The sequence below is a fragment of the Salmo salar genome, chromosome ssa19 (genome assembly GCF_905237065.1).
Source record: "Salmo salar chromosome ssa19, Ssal_v3.1, whole genome shotgun sequence".
Taxonomy (NCBI): domain Eukaryota; kingdom Metazoa; phylum Chordata; class Actinopteri; order Salmoniformes; family Salmonidae; genus Salmo; species Salmo salar.
Window position 1 is genome coordinate 36,956,631 of NC_059460.1, and position 23,732 is coordinate 36,980,362.

General features: G+C 42.7%; 1 protein-coding gene, 1 long non-coding RNA gene and 1 other non-coding gene across 3 annotated transcripts in view; 2 read left to right on the forward strand and 1 right to left on the reverse strand.

The window, feature by feature from the left end:
- The first annotated feature begins 2,591 nt into the window (after positions 1 to 2,591).
- trnah-gug (transfer RNA histidin (anticodon GUG)) lies at positions 2,592 to 2,663 on the forward strand. Its single transcript has one exon. It is a non-coding gene; the product is annotated as a tRNA-His (tRNA).
- A 171-nt stretch (positions 2,664 to 2,834) lies between these two features.
- memo1 (mediator of cell motility 1) overlaps positions 2,835 to 23,732 on the forward strand; it is a 28,436-nt gene continuing 7,538 nt past the window's right edge. Inside the window, exons 1-4 of the mRNA XM_014157936.2 lie at positions 2,835 to 3,479; positions 21,215 to 21,296; positions 21,539 to 21,607; positions 22,047 to 22,159. Coding sequence (XP_014013411.1) covers positions 3,419 to 3,479; positions 21,215 to 21,296; positions 21,539 to 21,607; positions 22,047 to 22,159 — 325 coding nt within the window. The 5' untranslated portion in view covers positions 2,835 to 3,418. The remainder of the gene's footprint in view (positions 3,480 to 21,214; positions 21,297 to 21,538; positions 21,608 to 22,046; positions 22,160 to 23,732) is intronic.
- LOC106578781 (uncharacterized) lies at positions 5,222 to 5,798 on the reverse strand. The gene is made up of 2 exons (XR_001322517.2): positions 5,672 to 5,798; positions 5,222 to 5,484 (listed from the first exon to the last, which is right to left on the reverse strand). It is a non-coding gene; the product is annotated as an uncharacterized lncRNA (long non-coding RNA).

A 23,732-nucleotide genomic window follows, 5' to 3' on the forward strand; every position in this document is an offset into this window, starting at 1 on the left:
TTGACATTTGAAGGCTGCTGTGTCTGATCCCATGTAGGCCTACCATCTACCGTTGTGCCCTTGTCAACATGTGGTCAACCCTCCATCTGGAGAGCTCCTGTTTTGTGCATGCTTGGCTTTTAATCCCCCCCCGGAAATACCCAAGTCTGCCCAAGGTCCTGTTGAGCGACTGATGTTAAGGCAACAATGTGGTAAGAGCAGGGCTTGAACAAAAGCCTGCACACCCAGTAGCTATCCTGGAGGATGGTTACCACCCTTTTCATATAAAATATTACAACCATATTATTCCCTCATTCAATCAATCAGGGATTAAATGGATAAGGTTGGCTACTTCAAAGCAAGGAGCTGTATCTAACTAGACATGGTCACATACAGTATAAAGGCACTAATATGCATGTTTCAGGGGAGATCTATGCACAGCAAAAAAAATTGTCAATTAGGCTATTCTTATATTTTTAACCTTGTAGAATTTACATGGCTACTATTTAATTGAGGTGAAGCCCAGCTTTCCAACGGGTACGGATTTATTTAGGCTATCTACAGTGCTGGCGGAAGGGGTCAAAATGAATGCTTTGTTAGCTATAGTTACCTAGCGAGAACTGATACAAGTTATGTTTTTAATTGGTTATCTAGTTAGTCTGTTGTCTGTCATAATTTTATACCTGCTACTGAAATATTGCTTGTTCTGTCGTCGGGCAACGGCCCACTCACACTGGTTCACATCCAGCACACAGACATGAACTAAAAGGTAATTCCAATGATGGCTGATATGTAGATTTTTTTAAAGTAATAAATAATATTTAAAAGTGTGCCTTTGTGAATAACTTTTTTTTTTTAAACATATTTCCATGACTTTTCATGACCGTACAAACCCTGATTTGACAATTTAGAAGATCATGTGCGTTAGGTTGGCGCATTTTCAATTCTCGCAATCTGGAACAGCCTACTGTCATGCACAGATTGACACACTAGCGGCCAATAAACATGAACAAATCAGAATCAGGAAATGAATCCCCACTCTGCATTACTATTCAATGCAGATCCCGCCTTTATTGCCTTGGTTGTGAATCTGGGCCTGCGATAGGCTACTTTGTTTTATAGAAGAGACGTATGCAAGTACTACAGAAGTCCACAGAGGATCATATGGATACAAAAATAATTCCCTCGTTATGTCGAGATCACAATGTATTTATCTATTGATCACGACATAACAAAATTGTTTTGTCAATGTCACGAGATAATTTTCTCATGATCATGACATTACAATTTATTTATTTTTTTCGAGATTAACTCTATAAATAGGAATATAATAATTTATGATAGATTGACAGTATGGTTGAGCCGGCAGAGCCCACTGTGGATCAGGACGTGTTTTTATTGATTGCTACACTAGACATGTCATACTTTCATTTGTGTTTGGTGCTCATTATCAGTTTATAAATTAGAATCTTAGCAGGATAAATGTTCCTTACCATGAGCTAAGAGCTCTTGGGGCATCTAAGCCCTAAACAATGCCTGACAGGCAACAATGTCTCCCAGGCTGTATGCCACCCCCAAGACCAAAGCCAATCGCATGCAAGCAGCTAACTTGGCTAGTCTTGTTAGTTAGTTAGCTAGCTAGCTATCTAATTATACGTGCTAGTTGTTAGCATGCATAACTGATATGTGTATAATTGTAAGGGACACTTCACGTTTTATGGATAATATTTACATTTACAGTGGGTGAGCTCCAGTCCTGAAAGGTTGATCAGATTCAACTTCAGCCTCAGAGCTTGATCAAATTCAATAGCAGTCTCAGTGGCTGATAAATCAGGATTCTACCTTGTAGGCTGTTTCATAGGTAAAGCTCCTTGCAGGCAGATTAGCAGTCAGTGCATTATGTATATGATCAAGACTGGGTGGGCTCTATTCCTGGCAGGTTTATCAGATTCAATAGCAGCCTCAGAGGCTGATAAATCAGGACGCTGCCTAGTAGGCTGTCTGCAAGGAGCCTTACCTATGAAACAGTCTACAAGGCAACATCCTGATGTATTTATTATTTATTCCTATTGATTCAAAGCCCACTGCAAAATCGGCTCAAAACAAAGTGATGTGGAGTAATGAGTAGCATTCGTTGTTTTCACATGTAAAAGTGATTGCTTTTGGGCTTTATCTGCCTTTCCGAATGAAGACGAGTTAGACAATTAAAACATTTATTTTATGTTTCTGGTTTTGTTGACCAAATGACCGAGTGGCACAGATGCCCGATGATGTAACGGGCCGCTGCCGGTGCTCGCCGCTCAGCATAATCGAATCCGCCCATTTATACACAACAATGGGCAAGTTCGTTTTGCATGGCCCAGTGCCCAGAGTTTGTACATTTTAGACCATTCCATTGGTCCTTAAGTAAAATCTCCACTCAACCGGGGAACCGGGCTATGCCGTCCCAAAGAAGTCCCGAAAGTGCACGGTTTGCATTGAGAAAAATCAACCTCGTACCATGATTTCAATTAAATGAGAATTACAGGATAAGCAACACCTTCAACGAAATACGGTGAATGCGCGTTCTATGAGGGGAATATATCCCATGTATCTATAAGCCCTGGTAGCTCGCCGTGATCGTATAGTGGTTAGTACTCTGCGTTGTGGCCGCAGCAACCCCGGTTCGAATCCGGGTCACGGCATTGCGGTACACAATATTACGGCAAAAGGGCTCTTTTTGAATAGCTTCAAAACGTAATAACGATACTTTGTTACAATATTTATTTTACATTTTACATATTTTAATTGGGAGGAAATTAAAAATAATATTTGCGTGCAGGTGAACCGACTTCTTTCTGCAGCTGGGGTCATAGCCACGCCTAACAATCATTGTATTTCTTTAATAACGAATCGTTTCTCTGTATGCTCTTCGAGCAGCCAATCCACGCAGCCTTATGTCATTTTTAGAAAACGGATTTAACACCGTCTTTTACCTGCCGTTAAGAAACTACGAATCCGTGTACAGTAAAATTTACCGCCGGCCAATGGCTGGTTGTTAGTTACTTCGATTCCCGATGCACACTAGCTATCCCGATTTATGTCACACCGGTTTTAACTCAAGTCAATGGTGTTCTTTTTTGGGGGGGCAACCAACAGACACATTACATTGAGCTTTTGTTCATCCGTAATTATCGCTTTTAAAAAATATATTGTATTTTAAAGTAGCCCTGCTGGATAACTATCAAACAGACTCACTTTTTCCTCAGCATTTTTTTTTTTTTAATCTAACGTTAGCTGGCTAACTTTCTATTTTTTTGCATTCCTTCTTTGTCTTAGTCGACGTTTTTGTTAGTGGTTTCTTTCTGGACAGTTGTTTTACCCACCACCCACACCCGAGTTTTTCTTTTTCTATCTGACAAGGTCCCGGTTTACCAAGATAGGCAGCTCGGGAGTTAAGATGTCCAACCGAACAGTGTGCAGAGAAGCAAGTCACGCTGGCAGTTGGTACGCCGCCTCAGGTATAGAACTGAACCGGGGAATGGGCCACAGACCAGGGGTAGCTAGCTAGCTGTAGACTGGTCTCTGTGGTGTTTGGGTTGTTAGCTAGGGTTATCTAACCAAGCTAGCTAGCTGTAGACTGGTCTCTGTAGTGTTTGGGTTGTTGTCCAGTGAAGTTACTAGCTGGGTTAGCTAACATTGCTTGCTAGCTAGGGTTATCTAACCAAGCTAGCTAGCTGTAGACTGGTCACTGTAGTGTTTGGGTTGTTAGCTAGGGTTATCTAACCAAGCTAGCAACTTCCCTGGACAACGACCCAAACACTACAGACACCAGTTTGCAGCTAGCTAGCTAAGGTTATCTAACCAAGCTAGCTAGCTGTAGACTGGTCTCTGTAGTGTTTGGGTTGTTGTTCAGGGAAGTTGCTAGCTGGGTTAGCTAACATCGCTAGCTAACTAGCTACAGACCTGTCTTTCTGGGGCTGTTGTGAGGGGTAATACCTAGTTACTATAGTAAGCCTACCTAGCTGCAGACTAGTCTCTCTGGGCTGGTATCCTGGAAAGTAGCTATACTGAACAAAATAAACAATTTAAATGATTTTACAGAGTTACACTTCATAAGGGATGGCAGGTAGTAACTGAAATTCATTAAATCCTAATCTGTGGATTTCACATGACTGGGAAGGGGCACAGCCATGGGTGGGCATAGGCCCACCCACTGGGGAGCCATAGGCCCACCCACTGGGGAGCCATAGGCCCACCCACTGGGGAGCCATAGGCCCACCCACTGGGGAGCCAGGCCCACCCACTGGGGAGCCAGGCCCAGCCAATCTAAATTAGTTTTACCCCACAAAAGGGCTTTATTACAGACACAGAAATACTGTTTCATCAGCTGTCCGGGTGACTGGTCTCAGACGCTGGCTGGCGTGGTTACACGTGGTCTGCGGTTATGAGGCAGGTTGGATGTACAGCCAAATTCTCTAAAATCACAGAAGTGGCTTATGGTAGAGAAATGAAAATTACATTCTCTGGCGGACATTCTTTCTGTCAGCATGTCAATTACATGCTCCCTCAACTGGAGACATCTGTGGCACTGACATAACTGCACATTTTAATGGCCTTTTATCATCCCCAGCACAAGGTGCACCTGTGTAATGATCATTATTTATTCAACTTCTTGATATGCCACACCTGTCAAGTGGATTGATTATCTTGGCAAAGGAGAAATGCTCACTAACAGGGATGTAAACAAAAATGTGCACAATTTGAGCTAAGTAAGCTTTTTGTGCATATGGAACATTTGAGATCCTTTATTTCAGCTCATTAAACCAACACTTTATATGTTGCATTTATAATTTTGTTCAGTATAGATGGGTTGCTGGTTAGTTGGCCAATTGAGTAGGATAGCAGTGAGGAAAGAACAGGCCGTGCTCTCTATCAGTTGGCTGAGAGCAGCAAAACCTGCAATGTTTTTCTTTTTTTACCCCTGTCCTGGCCAGACGGAATGGCCTGGTCATATAAACCTTAGATTGCTGATGCTATGTATTGGCCAGTGAGAGGCTTTGAGGCCACCAGTCAGCCATATTGGTACTCCCCAGTAGGAGCAGTCCTCCATTGGAATGAATGGAATTATACAGTATTTCAATTAAAGGTTTCCAGGACAAAATCTCATATTGTTAAGTCATTTTGTTGTAGTGGGGACCAGTAGCATAATTTTTGTTTTAGCCCACATGTAAGTTACAAGTATGCAATGATGTGTCTGTAATATAATGCATTTGTCAAAACAAATGTAGGCATTTAATGAATGCATTTCTATAGCTTCCAAAATATTTTTTACAATTAAAAATGAGTTCCAAAATGGAGGCACTGTGGCTTCAACACAATGGTGAGTGTCAGGTTGTGTATGGTTCACACTGCAGCTCTTTGCCCAAACTTGAAAAAGGCCTCTAAGGACTGAAGGACGCAAGGGACAACTACATTTTCTTCTGACTTCTTTTATTTCTTTAGTCAGTTAGTTAGGTTGATAACCTTTAAAGGCAAAACACAAAAAAATATACATTACTTCAAGTAAGGTCATTTCAAATTAAATATATAATCTCAATGTAGTCATTATCTAAATTATACTATATACTAAATTAGACAATTGGTCTCAATTCTCAACACAAATAAACACCTAACTGGCAACAATTTTACACAACAATGACCATGTGCCTACCGGGTGAGTCTCCAGAATCCTAAATGAGCTGAATGAGAGTCTCCTCTTCCATGAAGGACTTCCAGTGAAATGCTTTTTTACCAAACATTTCACCACCTGCTATCACAAAGGTGCACCAGTATATATGTTCCCCAGGGAAACACAAGCTAATGATGGGTTCCACAATGCATACACTCTTTCGCCCCCTGCTGGTGTTTTATCTTTGAAATCAGTTGAAAATGTGAATGCCTTGAATATCAATACCTGTCTTTTGACGCAACAGAGGGAGTACCAAGATGGAGGCACAGTGGCTTCAACACAATGGTGAGGGAGTACCAAAATGGAGGCACTGTGGCTTCAACACAATGGTGAGGGAGTTCCAAGATGGAGGCACTCTGGCTTCAACACAGTGGTTAGGGAGTTCCAAGATGGAGGCACAGTGGCTTCAACACAATGTTGAGGGAGTACCAAGATGGAGGCACAGTGGCTTAAACACAGAGCCCCCTATGGAGCAATTTCAATATTTTTGAATTTGGATATTGAATTTAATATTTTGGAAATGCACAAATTTTGTAATTTTAAATCATACATTTAACTTGTATTTCATGGTTTGAAATTGAATTAATACTGCATTCCATTTTAAATGTCTAATTACATTTTGATAATCATTATTTATTCAGTTTCAATATGGTCAATTTTGCATTAACTGTTTGTATCGAGTTTCCAAGCAATCATTTCAAGTTTCTCAAAGTTTCATATATTTTCTTCCAATGAATTTGGCTCTAGCGTTTTAACCGTTTTGGCTATATGCTGTTATGACCCCATTCCTGAAAGCTAAGAATCTCTTAGCCTTCTGTTCCCCTCTATAGTCACGTTATAAGGGAGTGTGAATAGCCCTGTCATAGCCCCATAACACTCCCTAATTAATTTGGATCTTGTGACTGACTGACTGACTGGGTGCGAACCGGGTACCCTTTGACCTCCTCGAAAGAGACAGAACCAATGTCTAGGCTTTAGCTCAGTAGGCTAACAGTCTTAACCCAGTCAGTCACGTTACCCCTTTATAATGAGTACTCTTGCAAGAGACTTGTGTTAATTAGACATCTTCAGGTCTCCGCCAAGTATCTCATCACACAAGCGTGGGTCACCAAACTGCGCTATTTTCTGTTTTGATGACTAACATTGCTAGATCTTGAAGGGATTAGTGTAGCAGATGAGATCTGTGAAACTCACTCTCAGGCCTGAAGTTTCGCCCCTTCCGCAATTGAGGAAGGCCTTTTTTAATAGTGCGACCAGGGGGTGTTTTCAAGGCAGAGGTCCTGAGTTTCACTCTCCGTATGAGCTGAATCAGTGAGCAGTGCTACTCGCTAAGTAAGCAACATGTCGTCCTTTAACTTCCAGATCTCATCCCTACAGGTTATGTTCAATAATATCAAAGGCTGCACTGAAATCTAACATTTTTGTAATTTTATTTCACTTTTATTTAACCAGGTAGGCAAGTTGAGAACAAGTTCTCATTTACAATTGCGACCTGGCCAAGATAAAGCAAAGCAGTTCGACACATACAACAACACAGAGTTACACATGGAATAAACAAACGTACAGTCTATAATACAGTTGAAAAATAAGTCTATATACAATGTGAGCAAATGAGGTGAGATAAGGGAGGTAAAGGCAAAAAAGGCCATGGTGGCAAAGTAAATATAATATAGCAAGCAAACACTGGAATGGTAGATTTGTAGTGGAAGAAAGTGCAAAGAAGAAATATAAATAATGGGGTGCAAAGGAGCAAAATAAATAAATACAGTAGGGGAAGGGGTAGTTGTTTGGGCTAAATTATAGATGGGCTACAGTGGGGGGGGGGGGGAGTACTTGATCCCCTGCTGATTTTGTACGTTTGCCCACTTACAAAGAAATGATCAGTCTATAATTTTAATAGTAGGTTTATTTGAACAGTGAGAGACAGAATAACAACAAAAAAATCCAGAAAAACGCATGTTAAAAACGTTATAAAATGATTTGCATTTTAATGAGGGAAATAAGTATTTGACCCCTCTGCAAAACATGACTTAGTACTTGGTGGCAAAACCCTTGTTGGCAATCACAGACGTCAGACGTTTCTTGTAGTTGGCCACCAGGTTTGCACACATCTCAGGAGCGATTTTTGTCCCACTCCTCTTTGCAGATCTTCTCCAAGTCATTACGGTTTTGAGGCTGACGTTTGGCAACTCGAACCTTCAGCTCTCTCCACAGATTTTCTATGGGATTAAGGTCTGGAGACTGGCTAGGCCACTCCAGGACCTTAATGTGCTTCTTCTTGAGCCACTCCTTTGTTGCCTTGGCCGTGTGTTTTGGGTCATTGTCATGCTGAAATACCCATCCACGACCCATTTTCAATGCCCTGGCTGAGGGAAGGAGGTTTTCACCCAAGATTTGACGCTACATGGCCCCGTCCATCGTCCCTTTGATGCGGTGAAGTTGTCCTGTCTCCTTAGCAGAAAAACCATCCTTGGAGAGCTCTTTGGTCTAGGCCATGGTGGAGAGTTTGGAATCTGATTGATTGATTGCTTCTGTGGACAGGTGTCTTTTTTACAGGTAGCAAGCTGTGGTTAAGAGCACTCCCTTTAAGAGTGTGCTCCTAATCTCAGCTCATTACCTGTATAAAAGACACCTGGGAGCCAGAAATCTTTCTGATTGAGAGGGGGTCAAATACTTATTTCCCTCATTAAAATGCAAATCAATTTATAACATTTCCTACATGTGTTTTCCTAGATATTTTTGTTGTTATTCTGTCTCTCACTGTTCAAACAAACCTACCATTAAATTATAGACTGATCCTTTCTTTGTCAGTGGGCAAACGTACAAAATCAGCAGGGGATCAAATACTTTTTTCCCTCACTGTATGTACAGGTGCAGTGATCTGTGAGTTGCTCTGACAGTTGGTGCTTAAAGCTAGTGAGGGACATAAGTGATTCCAGTTTCAGAGATTTTTGTAGTTCGTTCCAGTCATTGCCAGCAGAGAACTGGAAGGAGAGACGGCCAAAGGAGAAATTGGCTGTAAATCTAACAGTACTGCTCACACAATTTTATTATCATTGTATTTCACCCAATCATCAGTTGTTTTTGTCAGTGCAGTGCATGCTGTAAGTCTGTTGTCAATTTGTTTACAGAGAAATGGCATTGCATCTGGTTGAACACCATTTTTTTTTTCTTCATTTTTTTTTTTTTCAAGAAGTTCGCTAAGAGTCGGCAGCAAGCTGGTTGGTCGGCTGTTAGAACCAGTGCTTTACCATTCTTGGGTAGAGGAATTCTCTTCTCCCAGTAAACCAGTGCACTGTTGCATACAGACTGAAGTCTGGTCTTTATTCCGTGGTCAGTAGGTCTTTATTCCGTGGTCAGTTGGTCTTTATTCCGTGGTCAGTTGGTCTTTATTCCATGGTCAGTTGGTCTTTATTCCATGGTCAGTGGGTCTTTATTCCGTGGTCAGTTGGTCTTTATTCCTTGGTCTTTATTCCGTGGTCAGTAGGTCTTTATTCAATGGTCAGTTGGTCTTTATTCCATGGTCTTTATTCCGTGGTCAGTTGGTCTTTATTCCGTGGTCAGTTGGTCTTTATTCCGTGGTCAGTTGGTCTTTATTCCATGGTCTTTATTCCGTGGTCAGTGGGTCTTTATTCCGTGGTCAGTTGGTCTTTATTCCGTGGTCAGTTGGTCTTTATTCCGTGGTCAGTTGTAACTTTTGATTGCAGTCGGGAAAGGTCTACTGGCGTGCATTAATTTGGTCAACGCGTCCACACACATTGTTAATCTGATCATTGCATATTTATCTCCGGCCTCTAGGTCACCCGGCTGCTCGTTATGGTGCACACGTGTCTCCATCGTTACGTGTATCAGCGCATAAATAATGACACTCACCTGGACTCATCACCTCCTTGATTACCTGCCCTGTATATGTCACTCCCTTTGGTTCCTTCCCCAAGCGTCATTGTTTCTGTTTCATGTCTGTGCGTTGTTTGTGTTTCTTGTTTTTTGTATTATGATTTCATTTATTTATTAAATTATTCACTTCCTGAACTTGCTTCCTGACTGCCTGCGTACATTCCAGTATTCCCTTTGGAACTGTAGTATTTATTATAGGTGTTAGTAGTATATTTTTCTTCTACTATATATATATAGTAGAAGATATATGTGTGTATGTATGTGTGTATATATATATATATATATATATATATATATATATATATATATATATACTGCTCAAAAAAATTAAGGGAACACTTTTAAACAACACAATATAACTCCAAGTCAATCACACTTCTGTGAAATCAAACTGTCCACTTAGGAAGCAACACTGATTGACAATAAATTCCACATGCTGTTGTGCAAATGGAATAGACAACAGGTGGAAATTATAGGCAATTAGCAAGACACCCCCAATAAAGGAATGGTTCTGCAGGTGGTGACCACAGACCACTTCTCAGTTCCTATGCTTCCTGGCTGATGTTTTGGTCACTTTTGAATGCTGCCGGTGCTTTCACTCTTGTGGTAGCATGAGACGGAGTCTACAACCCACACAAGTGGCTCAGGTAGTGCAGCTCATCCAGGATGGCACATCAATGCGAGCTGGGGCATGAAGGTTTGCTGTGTCTGTCAGCGTAGTGTCCAGAGCATGGAGGCGCTACCAGGAGACAGGCCAGTACATCAGGAGACGTGGAGGAGGCCGTAGGAGGGCAACAACCCAGCAGCAGGACCGCTACCTCCGCCTTTGTGCAAGGAGGAGCAGGAGGAGCACTGCCAGAGCCCTGCAAAATGACTTCCAGCAGGCCACAAATGTGCATGTGTCTGCTCAAACGGTCGGAAAAAGACTCCATGAGGGCCCGACGTCCACAGGTGGGGTTTGTGCTTACAGCCCAACACCGTGCAGGACGTTTGGCATTTGCCAGAGAACACCAAGATTGGCAAATTCGCCACTGGCGCCCTGTGCTCTTCACAGATGAAAGCAGGTTCACACTGAGCACGTGACAGACGTGACAGAGTCTGGAGACGCCGTGGAGAACGTTCTGCTGCCTGCAACATCCTCCAGCATGACTGGTTTGGCGGTGGGTCAGTCATGGTGTGGGGTGGCATTTCTTTGGTGGGCCGCACAGCCCTCCATGTGCTCGCCAGAGATAGCCTGACTGCCATTAGGTACCGAGATGAGATCCTCAGACTCCTTGTGAGACCATATGCTGGTGCGGTTGGCCCTGGGTTCCTCCTAATGCAAGACAATGCTAGACCTCATGTGGCTGGAGTGTGTCAGCAGTTCCTGCAAGAGGAAGGCATTGATGCTATGGACTGGCCCGCCCGTTCCCCAGGCCTGAATCCAATTGAGCACATCTGGGACATCATGTCTCGCTCCATCCACCAACGCCACGTTGCACCACAGACTGTCCAGGAGTTGGCGGATGCTTTAGTCCAGGTCTGGGAGGAGATCCCTCAGGAGACCATCCGCCACCTCATCAGGAGCATGCCCAGGCGTTGTAGGGAGGTCATACAGGCACGTGGAGGCCACACACACTACTGAGCCTCATTTTGACTTGTTTTAAGGACATTACATCAAAGTTGGATCAGCCTGTAGTGTGGTTTTCCACTTTAATTTTGAGTGTGACTCCAAATCCAGACCTCCATGGGTTGATAAATTGGATTTCCATTGATTTATTTTTGTGTGATTTTGTTGTCAGCACATTCAACTATGTAAAGAAAAAAGTATTTAATAAGATTATTTCTTTCATTCAGATCTAGGATGTGTTGTTAAAGTGTTCCCTTTATTTTTTCAAAAAAATAAAGGGAACACTTAAACAACACATAAATCGTATATTATATATATATATACGATTTTTCTTCTACTAATAAATATATATGTATATTACAAGAAGAAAAATCGTTTGTATATGTGTGTCATAACTGTTCCTGCATACTGCTGTGTAAACTCACCTTGGGTCTCCAGAGTAAATAAACTCTGTCTTGAATACAAAACCATGTCTACTTATTTGCTATATTGACAAACTAATCTACTGTTTTATTAAAACATGTTGACTTGCCAAGAAATACAAATTTAAATGATACACCAACTGCCTGCATCATTTTGTTTTAGCAGTAAGATTGTAGGATCCAGGTGGATGGGTGGTCTGCCAATCACTGGGACGACAACCCAACATGGGGGGGGGGGGGGGATTAGCGGGTGGAATAGTGGAGAACAATTGGAGGTTTACTTATTAGCAGTGCAAATATCATGGTAGAGCAAAATGGACACTCATATTATGATAAATATAATTGAAACTTTGATATCTCATTATGGTGAAATAAGTATAGCCAGTTATAATTGTAATGGCTTTGCAGATAATAAGAAAATACTATTAGTATTTATCTGGCTAAAAGAGATATCATATCTATTGTTTAGATTAAGTTGTGTGGATAAAGGACTGGGGTGGTGAAATATATTTCTCCCAGCTTGTTTTTAACCAGGACAGAATCGTTTAACTTTTTCTGACCAAAAAAAAAGTGTATGGGACACTATTAAATGTGCTTTTAGAGGCCATGCAATTCCGTACTCGTCTTTAAAACAAAAGCAATTTAGGTCAAGAGTTCATGTTAACAAAGGAAATAGAGGGACCAACAGTACAGATGGCAATAAAAACGGTACCAGAGCACTTTAGAGGCAGAGAATAAGTTAGAGGAGAAACAAAAAGGAATGAAGGAACTTATTCAAGAAAGATCATGTGTAATATATTATAAACAATAATAAAGCGAACTGGATAGAATGAGTCATCCATGATTCACCAAACAATATTTTGAAAGAGGAAGCAAAGTACTTTAAGCATATGTTTTCATTTCAGTCTCCTCCATCTCCACTAACCAAAGTTAATTGTAAGGATTTGTTTTCGAATTTAATAATGTACAATTAACATCTGTACAGAAAGACTCATGTGAAGGCCAAATTACAGAGGAGGAACTTCTTGATGCTATTAAAGCCTTTTAAGGCTGGGAAAACTCCAGGCCTGGATGGCATACCAGTGAAAGTATACCAAAGTTTTTTTTGATGTACTCAGAGGGCTGTTATTAACATGTTAACCACTCCTATGTAAATGGTAGATTATCAGCTACTTAGCAAGAAGGCCTGATTTTAATTATTACTGAAACAGGATCCAAGAAGTAAATATAAATAACCAGTCCATTTACAAAATTGGAGGCCCTTTACACTTCAGTGTTGTGATGCAAAAAATTCTAGAATTAAAATGGTCAGATATTATTCATCCTAATCAGACAGGTTTTAATTTACATGGAGTAGACATTGTAGATAATATATGACAAGTACTGGAAAACAATAGAACACTATGAATAATCAGGTGTGCCAAGCTTGTAGCATCATACCCAAAAATACTCAATGCTGCCAAAGGTGCTTCAACAAAGTACTGAGTAAAGGGTCTGAATACTTATGGAAATGTCATTTTAATTTTTTATACTTTTGCAAAAAATCTCAAACAGTTTTTGCTTTGTTATGTTGTATTGTGTTCAGATTGATGGGGGGAAATCTATGTAATCCATTTTAGAATAAGGCTGTAACGTAACAAAATGTGAAGGGGTCTGAATACTTTCCGAATGCGCTGTACACAACAGCTAGCAATATCTATAGCAAAATACAGTGGTGAGTATACTAGGCATTCTATAGTCGACCTTTTGCAGATTTGTTTGTACTGCAATTGTCCTGGAAAGACCACGAAGACTGATTATGAGGATGTGTGACCATACAATAGACCATGAAGATACTAAAGCTGGTGTTATCAGCAGTAGGGTTAGTCTCTACACATTAGCCAACATTTTACTACTTTGTCCCTATCAATACACACTCAAACAAGGCACTATATCCCCCCATCCCCCCCGTGTCAATATATCATGCATACTGACTGACCTTCACACACAATACCCACATCTGACAGACACCAGTCAGTCACCCACACATCCCCTCTTTACTAATACCTCCTTTTCTCCAGTTCAAGCCTTACATGAACCAATCACCTAAGCGATTCCATGCTCAGAAATAATACAAAAACAACTACAGCAGAAGTTGTATGTGAATTGTAGACACACCCAACAGAACACTCGCTATGCATAGCTCCAGTATATTTATTTGCTCGTCATTGGAAGATTTGGCAAAAGTGACTTGCATTACTTCCTGGTGCTGAGCTTGATGTTGATGCCGCTGCGGATATTGATGGGAGCGGACTCTAAATAGAAAACAGTCGTGTTAGCCTCTGCGGTACTGGTAGGTAGTTAGCTAACGGTTACAGTGCCTAAAGAAAGTATTCATACCCCTTGACTTACTGTAAATGTGTTTACAGCCTGAATTTTTTAAAATGACATTTTTATATATTTTTTTCTCAACCATCTACAAACAATACCCCACAATGATAGTGATAAGTATTCACACCCCTGGGTCAATACTTTGTAAAATAACTTTTGGCAGCCATTTACAGCTGTGAGTCTTTCTGGGTAAGTCTGTAAGAGCTTTCCACACCTGGATTGTGCAACATTTGCCCATTTATATTTTCAAAATTCTTCAAGCTCTGTCAAATTGGTTGTTGATCATTGATAGACAGTCATTTTCAAGTCTTGCCATAGATTTTCAAGTAGATTTAAGTCAACTGTAACTCTGCCACTCAGGAACATTCACTGTCTTCATGCTAAGCAACTCCAGTGTAGATTTGGCCTTATGTTTAGGTTATTGTTTTGCTGAAAGGTGAATTAATCTCCCAGCGACTGGTGGAAAGCAGACTGAACCAGGTTTTCCTCTAGGATTTTGCCTGTGCTTAGCTTCATTCCATTTCTTTTAATCCTGGAAAAACTCCCCAGTCCTTAATGATTACAAGCATACCCATAACATGGCGCAGCCACCACTATGCTTGAAAATATGGAGCGTGGTACTCAGTAATGTGTTATATTCGATTTGCCCCAAACATACCACTTTTTTTGCAGTATTACTTTAGTTCCTAGTTGCTAAAGGTTCCATGTTTTGGAATATTTTTATTGGATACAGGCTTCCTTTTCACTCTGTCAATAAGGTTCGGTTTGTGGAGTAACTATAATGTTGTTGATCCATCCTCAGTTTTCTCCTATCACAACCATTAAACTCTATAACTGTTTTAAAGTCACCTTTTGCCTCATGGTGAAATCCCTGAGCAGTTTCCTTCCTCTCTGGCAACTCAGTTAGGAAGGACACCTTTATCTTTGTTAGTGACTGGGTGTATTGATACACCATCCAAAGTGTAATTAAAAACTTCACCATGCTCAATGGGGTATTCAATGTCAACTTTTTTTTATTTTTACCCATCTACCAATAGGTGCCCTTTGTTAGGAATTGGAAAACTTCCCTGGTCTTTGTGGTTGTCTGTTTTTGAAATTCACTGCTCGACCGAGGGACCTTAATTGGATGTGTGGGGTACAGAGATGGCATGGTAATTAAAAATCTTATTAAACACGTAATTACAGTGTTATTATTGCAGGTATTATTACAGGCAGAGTTCCTCTGTCAAGTGTCTGTGTTCTTTTGTTCATCTTAATCTTTTATTTTTATTGTCCAGTCTGAGATAAGCTTTTTCTTTGCAACTCTGCCCAGAAGGCCAGCATCCCGGAGTCGCCTTTTCACTGTTGACGTTGAGACTGGTGTTTTGCGGGTACTATTTAATGAAGCTGTCAGTTGAGGACTTGTGAGGCATCTGTTTCTCAAACTAGACACTCTAATCTACTTGTCCTCTTGCTCAGTTGTGCACCGGGGCCTCCCACTCTTTCTATTCTGGTTAGAGCCAGTTTGCGCTGTTCTGTAAAGGGAGTAATACACAGCGTTGTACGAGATCTTCAGTTTATTGGCAATTTCTCACATGGAATAGCCTTCATATCTCAGAACAAGAATAGACTGACGAGTTTCTGGCCATTTTGAGCCTGTATTCGAACCCACAAATGCTGATGCTCCAGATACTCAACTAGTCTAAAGAAGTCCAGTTTTATTGCTTCTTTAATCAGACCAACTTTTTTCACCTGTGCTAACATAATTGCAAAAGGGTTTTCAAATGATCAGTTAGCCTTTCAAAATTATAAACTTGGATTAGGCCCAATCAATAAAAGACAATACTGTGCAGCTGTATTCATCGACCTGGCCAAGGCTTTCGACTTTGTCAATCACCACATGCATATCGGCAGACTCGACAGCCTTGGTTTCTCAAATGACTGCCTCGCCTGGTTCAGCAGCTACTTCTCAGATAGAGTTCAGTGTGTCAAATCGGAGGGCCTGTTGTCCAGACCTCTGGCAGTCTCTATGGGTGTGCCACAGGGTTCAATCCTCGGGCCGACTCTTTTCTCTGTATACACCAGTGTCGCTCTTGCTGCTGGTGATTCTCTGATCCACCTCTACGCAGACGACACCATTCTGTATACATCTGGCCCCTCTTTGGACACTGTGTTAACTAACCTCCAGACGAGCATCAATGCCATTCAACACTCCTTCCGTGGCCTCCAACTGCTCTTAAATGCAAGTAAAACTAAATGCATGCTCTTCAACCGGTCGCTGCCTGCACCTGCCCGCCCGTCCAGCATCACTACTCTACACGGTTCTGACTTAGAATATGTGGACAATTACAAATACCTAGGTGTCTGGACAGAGACTCCTTCCAGACTCACATTAAGCATCTCCAATCCAAATTTAAGTCTAGAATTGGTTTCCTATTTTTCAACAAAGCATCCTTCACTCATGCTGCCAAACATACCCTCATTAAACTGACTATCCTACTGATCCTTGACTTCGGCGATATAATTTCAAAAATAGTCTCCAACACTCTACTCAGCAAATTGGATGCAGTCTATCACAGTGCCATCCGTTTTGTCAACAAAGCCCCATACACTACCCACCACTGCGACCTGTATGCTCTCATTGGCTGGCCCTTGCTTCATATTTGTCGCCAAACCCACTGGCTCCAGGTCATCTATAAGTCTTTGCTAGGTAAAGCCCTGCCTTATCTCAGCTCACTAGTCACCATAACAGCACCCACTCGTAGCATGCGCACCAGCAGGTATATTTCGCTGGTCACTCCCAAAGCCAATTCCTCCTTTGGCCGCCTTTCCTTCCAGTTCTCTGCTGCCATTGACTGGAACGAATTGCAAAAATCACTGAAGCTGGAGACCCATATCTCCCTCACTAGCTTTAAGCACCAGCTGTCAGAGCAGCTCACAGATCACTGCACCTGTACATAGCCCATCTGTAAATAGTCCATCCAACTACTTCATCCCTATTATTATTATTCTAATTCTAATTATAATTATTATTATATATATTTTTTTTTGCTCCTTTGCACCGCAGTATCTCTACTTGCACACTCATCTTCTGCACATCTATCACTCCAGTGTTTAATTGCTAAATTGTAATTACTTCGCCACTATGGCCTATTCATTGCCTTACCTCCCTAATCTTACTTCATTTGCACACACTGTATATAGATGTTTTTATTTTGTGTTATTGACTTTACGTTTGTTTATTCAATGTCTAACTTGTTGTTTGTGTCGCACTGCTTTGCTTTATCTTGTCCAGGTCGCAGTTGTAAATGAGAACTTGTTCTCAACTGGCCTACCTGGTTAAATAAAGGAAAACAAATCTTTTTTTTGCTAATTTAACGTGCAGTTGGAACACAGGAGTGATGGTTGCTGATAATGGGCCTCTGTATGCCTATGTAGAACTTGCAGATATTCCCAAAAATTCTTAACATGTGTAAATATCTCTATGAACATAGCAAGATTCAACAACTGAGACGACAACTGAACAAGTTCCACAGACGTGACTAACAGCAATGGAATAATGTGTCCCTGAACAAAGGGGGGGGGGTCAAAATAAAAAGTAACAGTCAGTATCTGGTGTGGCCACCAGCTGCATTAAGTACAGCAGTGCATCTCCTCCTCATGGACGGCACCAGATTTGCCAGTTCTTGCTGTGAGATGTTACCCCACTCTTCCAGCAAGGCACCTGCAAGTTCCCGGACATTTCTGGGGGGAATGGCCATAGCCCTCACCCTCCGATCCAACTGGTCCCAGACGTGCTCAGTGGGATTGAGATCTGGGCTCTTCGCTGGCCATGGCAGAACACTGACATTCCTGTCTTGCAGGAAATCACACACAGAACGAGCAGTATGGCTGGTGGCATTGTCATGCTGGAGCGTCATGTCAGGAAGAGCCTGCAGGAAGGGTACCATGTCTTCCCTGTAACGCACAGCGTTGAGATTGCCTGCAATGACAACAAACTCAGTCTGATGATGCTGACACACCGCCCCAGACCATAACGGACCCTCCACCTCCAAATTGATCCCGCTCCAGAGTACAAGCCCCGGTGTAAAGCTCATTCCTTCGACGATAAACGCGAATCGACCATCACCCCTGGTGAGACAACCGTGACTCGTCAGTAAAGAGCACTTTTTGCCAGTCCTGTCTGGTCCAGCGACGGTGGGTTTGTGCCCATAGGCAACGTTGTTGCCGGTGATGTCTGGTGAGGACCTGTCTTAAAAGAGGGCTACAAGCCCAGTCGAGCCTCTCTCAGCCTATTGCGGACAGTCTGTGCACTGATGGAGGGATTGTGCTTTCCTGGTGTAACTCGGGCAGTTGTTGTTGCATCCTGTACCTGTCCCGCAGGTGTGATGTTCGGATGTACCGATCCTGTGCAGGTGTTGTTACATGTGGTCTGACACTGCGAGGACGATCAGCTGTCCGTCCTGTCTCCCTGTTGCACTGTCTTAGGGGTCTCACAGTACGGACATTGCAATTTATTGCCCTGGCCACATCTGCAGTCCTCATGCCTCCTTGCAACTTGCCTACGGCACGTTCACGCAGATGAGGGTGTTTTTCTGCTAAGGGGACAGGACAACTTCACCTCATCAAAGGGACGATGGACGGGGCCATGTACCGTCAAATCTTGGGTGAGAACCTCCTTCCCTCAGCCAGGGCATTGAAAAGGGGTCGTGGATGGGTATTCCAGCATGACAATGACCCAAAACACACGGCCAAGGCAACAAAGGAGTGGCTCAAGAAGAAGCATAAGGTCCTGGAGTGGCCTAGCCAGTCTCCAGACCTTATCCCATAGAAAATCTGTGGAGGGAGCTGAAGGTTTGAGTTGCCAAACGTCAGCCTTGAAACCTTAATGACGTGGAGAAGATCTGCAAAGAGGAGTGGGACAAAATTCCTCCTGAGATGTGTGCAAACCTGGTGGCCAACTACAAGAAACGTCTGACCTCTGTGATTGCCAACAAGGGTTTTGCCACCAAGTTCTAAGTCATGTTTTGCAGAGGGGTCAAATACTTATTTCCCTCATTAAAATGCAAATCATTTTATAACATTTTTGACATGCGTTTTTCTGGATTGTTTTGTTGTTATTCTGTTTCTCGCTGTTCAAATAAACCTACTATTAAAATTATAGACTGATATTTTCTTTGTAAGTGGGCAAACGTACAAAATCAGCAGGGGATCAAATACTTTTTACCCCGTGTGTGTGTGTGTGTGTATATGTATACATATGTATGTGTGTGTGTGTGTGTGTGTGTGTGTGTGTGTATGTATATATATATATATATATATATACTGCTCAAAAAAATAAAGGGAACACTTAAACAACACATCCTAGATCTGAATGAAAGAAATAATCTTATTAAATACTTTTTTCTTTACATAGTTGAATGTGCTGACAACAAAATCACACAAAAATAATCAATGGAAATCCAATCTATCAACCCATGGAGGTCTGGATTTGGAGTCACACTCAAAATTAAAGTGGAAAACCACACTACAGGCTGATCCAACTTCGATGTAATGTCCTTAAAACAAGTCAAAATGAGGCTCAGTAGTGTGTGTGGCCTCCATGTGCCTGTATGACCTCCCTACAACGCCTGGGCATGCTCATGAGGTGGCGGATGGTCTCCTGAGGGATCTCCTTCCAGACCTGGACTAAAGCATCCGCCAACTCCTGGACAGTCTGTGGTGCAACGTGGCGTTGGTGGATGGAGCGAGACATGATGTCCCAGATGTGCTCAATTGGATTCAGGTCTGGGGAATGGGCGGGCCAGTCCATAGCATCAATGCCTTCCTCTTGCAGGAACTGCTGACACACTCCAGCCACATGAGGTCTAGCATTGTCTTGCATTAGGAGGAACCGAGGGCCAACCGCACCAGCATATGGTCTCACAAGGGGTCTGAGGATCTCATCTCGGTACCAAATGGCAGTCAGGCTACCTCTGGCGAGCACATGGAGGGCTGTGCGGCCCCCCAAAGAAATGCCACCCCACACCATGACTGACCCACCGCCAAACCGGTCATGCTGGAGGATGTTGCAGGCAGCAGAACATTCTCCACGGCGTCTCCAGACTCTGTCACGTCTGTCACGTGCTCAGTGTGAACCTGCTTTCATCTGTGAAGAGCACAGGGCGCCAGTGGCGAATTTGCCAATCTTGGTGTTCTCTGGCAAATGCCAAACAGCCTGCACGGTGTTGGGCTGTAAGCACAACCCCCACCTGTGGACGTCGGGCCCTCATACCACCCTCATGGAGTCTGTTTCTGACCGTTTGAGCAGACACATGCACATTTGTGGCCTGCTGGAGGTCATTTTGCAGGGCTCTGGCAGTGCTCCTCCTGCTCCTCCTTGCACAAAGGCGGAGGTAGCGGTCCTGCTGCTGGGTTGTTGCCCTCCTACGGCCTCTTCCACGTCTCCTGATGTACTGGCCTGTCTCCTGGTAGCGCCTCCATGCTCTGGACACTACGCTGACAGACACAGCAAACCTTCTTGCCACAGCTCGCATTGATGTGCCATCCTGGATGAGCTGCACTACCTGAGCCACTTGTGTGGGTTGTAGACTCCGTCTCATGCTACCACTAGAGTGAAAGCACCGCCAGCATTCAAAAGTGACCAAAACATCAGCCAGGAAGCATAGGAACTGAGAAGTGGTCTGTGGTCTCCACCTGCACAACCACTCCTTTATTGGGGGTGTCTTGCTTATTGCCTATAATTTCCACCTGTTGTCTATTCCATTTGCACAACAGCATGTTAAATTTATTGTCAATCAGTGTTGCTTCCTAAGTGGACAGTTTGATTTCACAGAAGTGTGATTGACTTGGAGTTACATTGTGTTGTTCAAGTGTTCCCTTTATTTTTTTAGCAGTATATGTATATACATATATATGTGTGTGTGTGTGTGTGTGTGTGTATATATATGTATATGTATTTATATGTGTATGTATGTATATATGTGTGTATATGTGTATGTGTATGTATATGTGTGTGTGTGTGTGTGTGTGTGTATATATATGAATGAATGACATTATGGGGTATTATGTTTAAGCCATCGACACAATCTCAATTTAATCCATTTTAAATTCAGGCTGTAATACAACAAAATGTGTGAATACTTTCTGAATGCACTAAGAGTGGTTGGGTACAGCAGAAGACAGCATTTCTGTTTCGTATGAAGTGTTTCTTTCTTAAAATTGTTTCCCCTTCTTCCCTTTCTGCAGGCTCCCAGCTAAATACACAACTAGAAGGATGGTTGTCTCAAGCACAATCCACTATCAGCCCTGCTAGAGCCATCATAGCACCGTAAGCACCACTGATAGTATAACTATCTCAGTCATGTGAAAAGGCCTCATCTTGGTCATCAAGAGTCACTGTAAATATGATTTGATAACGGTGTATGAATGACTAAAATGTATTTGTATTGTTGGGGGCAGTGGAGGTCAAACATCCTCAAAGGATGTCATGTTTTGTGTATTATTCCAGTTGTAAATGGTGTCTGGCCTGCCATGATGTCATTTCCTCCTAACAGACATCTGTGTTTTCAGGCATGCTGGATATTCCTACTGTGGTGCTTGTGCTGCACACGCATACAAACAAATAGACCCTTCTGTCACGTAAGTCATTTACCATGTCTCGTTTAGTTACATTAAGGGATTCAGGGATTTTTCTAAATAAACAACTTTTGTCAGTTACCAAATTAATTTCCATGTAAAGTATCATAATATTATATCGAAATTTAGATGTTTTAAAATGTAAATCTATTTTTTTTTTTTTCTTCGTTTCCACATTTTCCTTCCTTATCAAACCTTAGATCTGCCTGCCCTGTTTCAACCAGAAGGAACTATCTGCCCCTTAGTTACCTCAGACAGAGAGTAGTTAGCAGTATTGGCCTAGCCTCTGTCACAGCCTCACCTTGGAACTACGTAAGCGAAGCCTGCTGGGCCGAGGCTACTAATGGCCTGATGACTGGGTCCACTGAGCTGCTATGCTAATGTGAGTCAGGGAGGTAAAGGTGACAGAGTGAGGTGACGGACTCCTCTCTTCCCCCTGTAGTCGCAGGGTGTTCATCCTGGGCCCGTCTCACCATGTTCCTCTGTCCCGCTGTGCCCTGTCCTCTGCTGAGGTTTATAAAACACCTCTCTACGATCTCAGGATTGACCAGAATGGTAGGTACACATTCATTCATTCATTCATTCTGTGCCCTGTCCTCTGCTGAGGTTTAAAAACACCGCTCGGCAATCTCCGGATTGACCAGAATGGTAATTTTCACATTTTCATAAGAACCTTGTTTTGATGTTTCTGTGTATTTTGCTTTAAACTGTGAAGCTTGACACGTGTGTGTGTGTGTGTGTGTGTGTGTGTGTGTGGGGGGAACCTAAATGTCCTCAGTGGACCCAACCATCTGACTGACACTGGAAAAGAGTCATTCTCACTGATGCTGCCAAACAAGCTGCAGTGTGTCTAGTAGGGGTGGAACGGTTCATCAAACACACGGCCCGGGTCTGTATTCCCGGTTTTGGGATCACGGTCCGGGTATGTATTGCGGTTTTGGGATCACGGTCCGGGTATGTATTGCGGTTTTGGGATCACGGTCCGGGTATGTATTGCGGTTTTGGGATCACGGTCCGGGTCTGTATTCCCGGTTTTGGGATCACGGTCCGGGTCTGTATTCCCGGTTTTGGGATCACGGTCCGGGTATGTATTGCGGTTTTGGGATCACGGTCCGGGTCTGTATTCCCGGTTTTGGGATCACGGTCCGGGTCTGTATTGCCGGTTTTGGGATCACGGTCCGGGTCTGTATTGCCGGTTTTGGGATCACGGTCCGGGTCTGTATTCCCGGTTTTGGGATCACGGTCCGGGTCTGTATTCCCGGTTTTGGGATCACGGTCCGGGTCTGTACAGCGGGAAAATGAAATTGCGAAAGTTACTGTAGTTCATTTCAGGTTAAGAAAATACAAAGTGTTGGTATTCCTGATTGTGTGAACACGATTACTCATCAACAACACTAAAATAAATTGCCATATGCGTGCGTATAGGTTGGAATGTTTTTCTTACAAAGACAAAAATATGTATACTTGTGACTCTCATAAAGAGGGCGTGTCTGTACCATGCTACTTCTCATATCCCACTCTCCGGGGTAATGTGAAGTATCTCTCTGTAGCCCTGGAGGTCCATCCATCTGTAGTCAGCCCAACACAGAGTGAATTGGCCAATTCCATGACAACTTAGACTTTAGCTTTCTTATATAGAGCAGGTACTACCTGTTTGCTGAAATGGATGGGAGAGGGAAGTTCGTAATGTGGCTCGAGCACTTTAACGAGGTACCCGAAACTCCTATTCTTCTCACCCACTGAGAATGGCCGCATATCTGCGGCTATAAACATAGCTATCGATCTTGTAATTTTTTTGGCCTGGTCAGAATCAGCTGTGAAGTGCTGCTTGACTGCAGAGGGGAGATGGTGTGTCGTTTTTGTGTTTCAGTCTTGCTCCGGTGGAAGGATATTGGGGGTGATGTCGGCCCAAATGTGTCGACGTGTTTGAGGTGTCGACAGCTGCACAGGCTACTCTGGTCGAGCGTGGCGACATACTGTTAACTTTTTATCCACAACTCTGTCCATCGCCGTTGTAATCTACTGGGAACCCAAAATGTTCCCAAACTGGAGATTTTAAAAGATGGAGAATCCTCCTGGTTTATAAACCCTACCACTCGCCATGGTACAGAACTAGATCCCTCTCTAC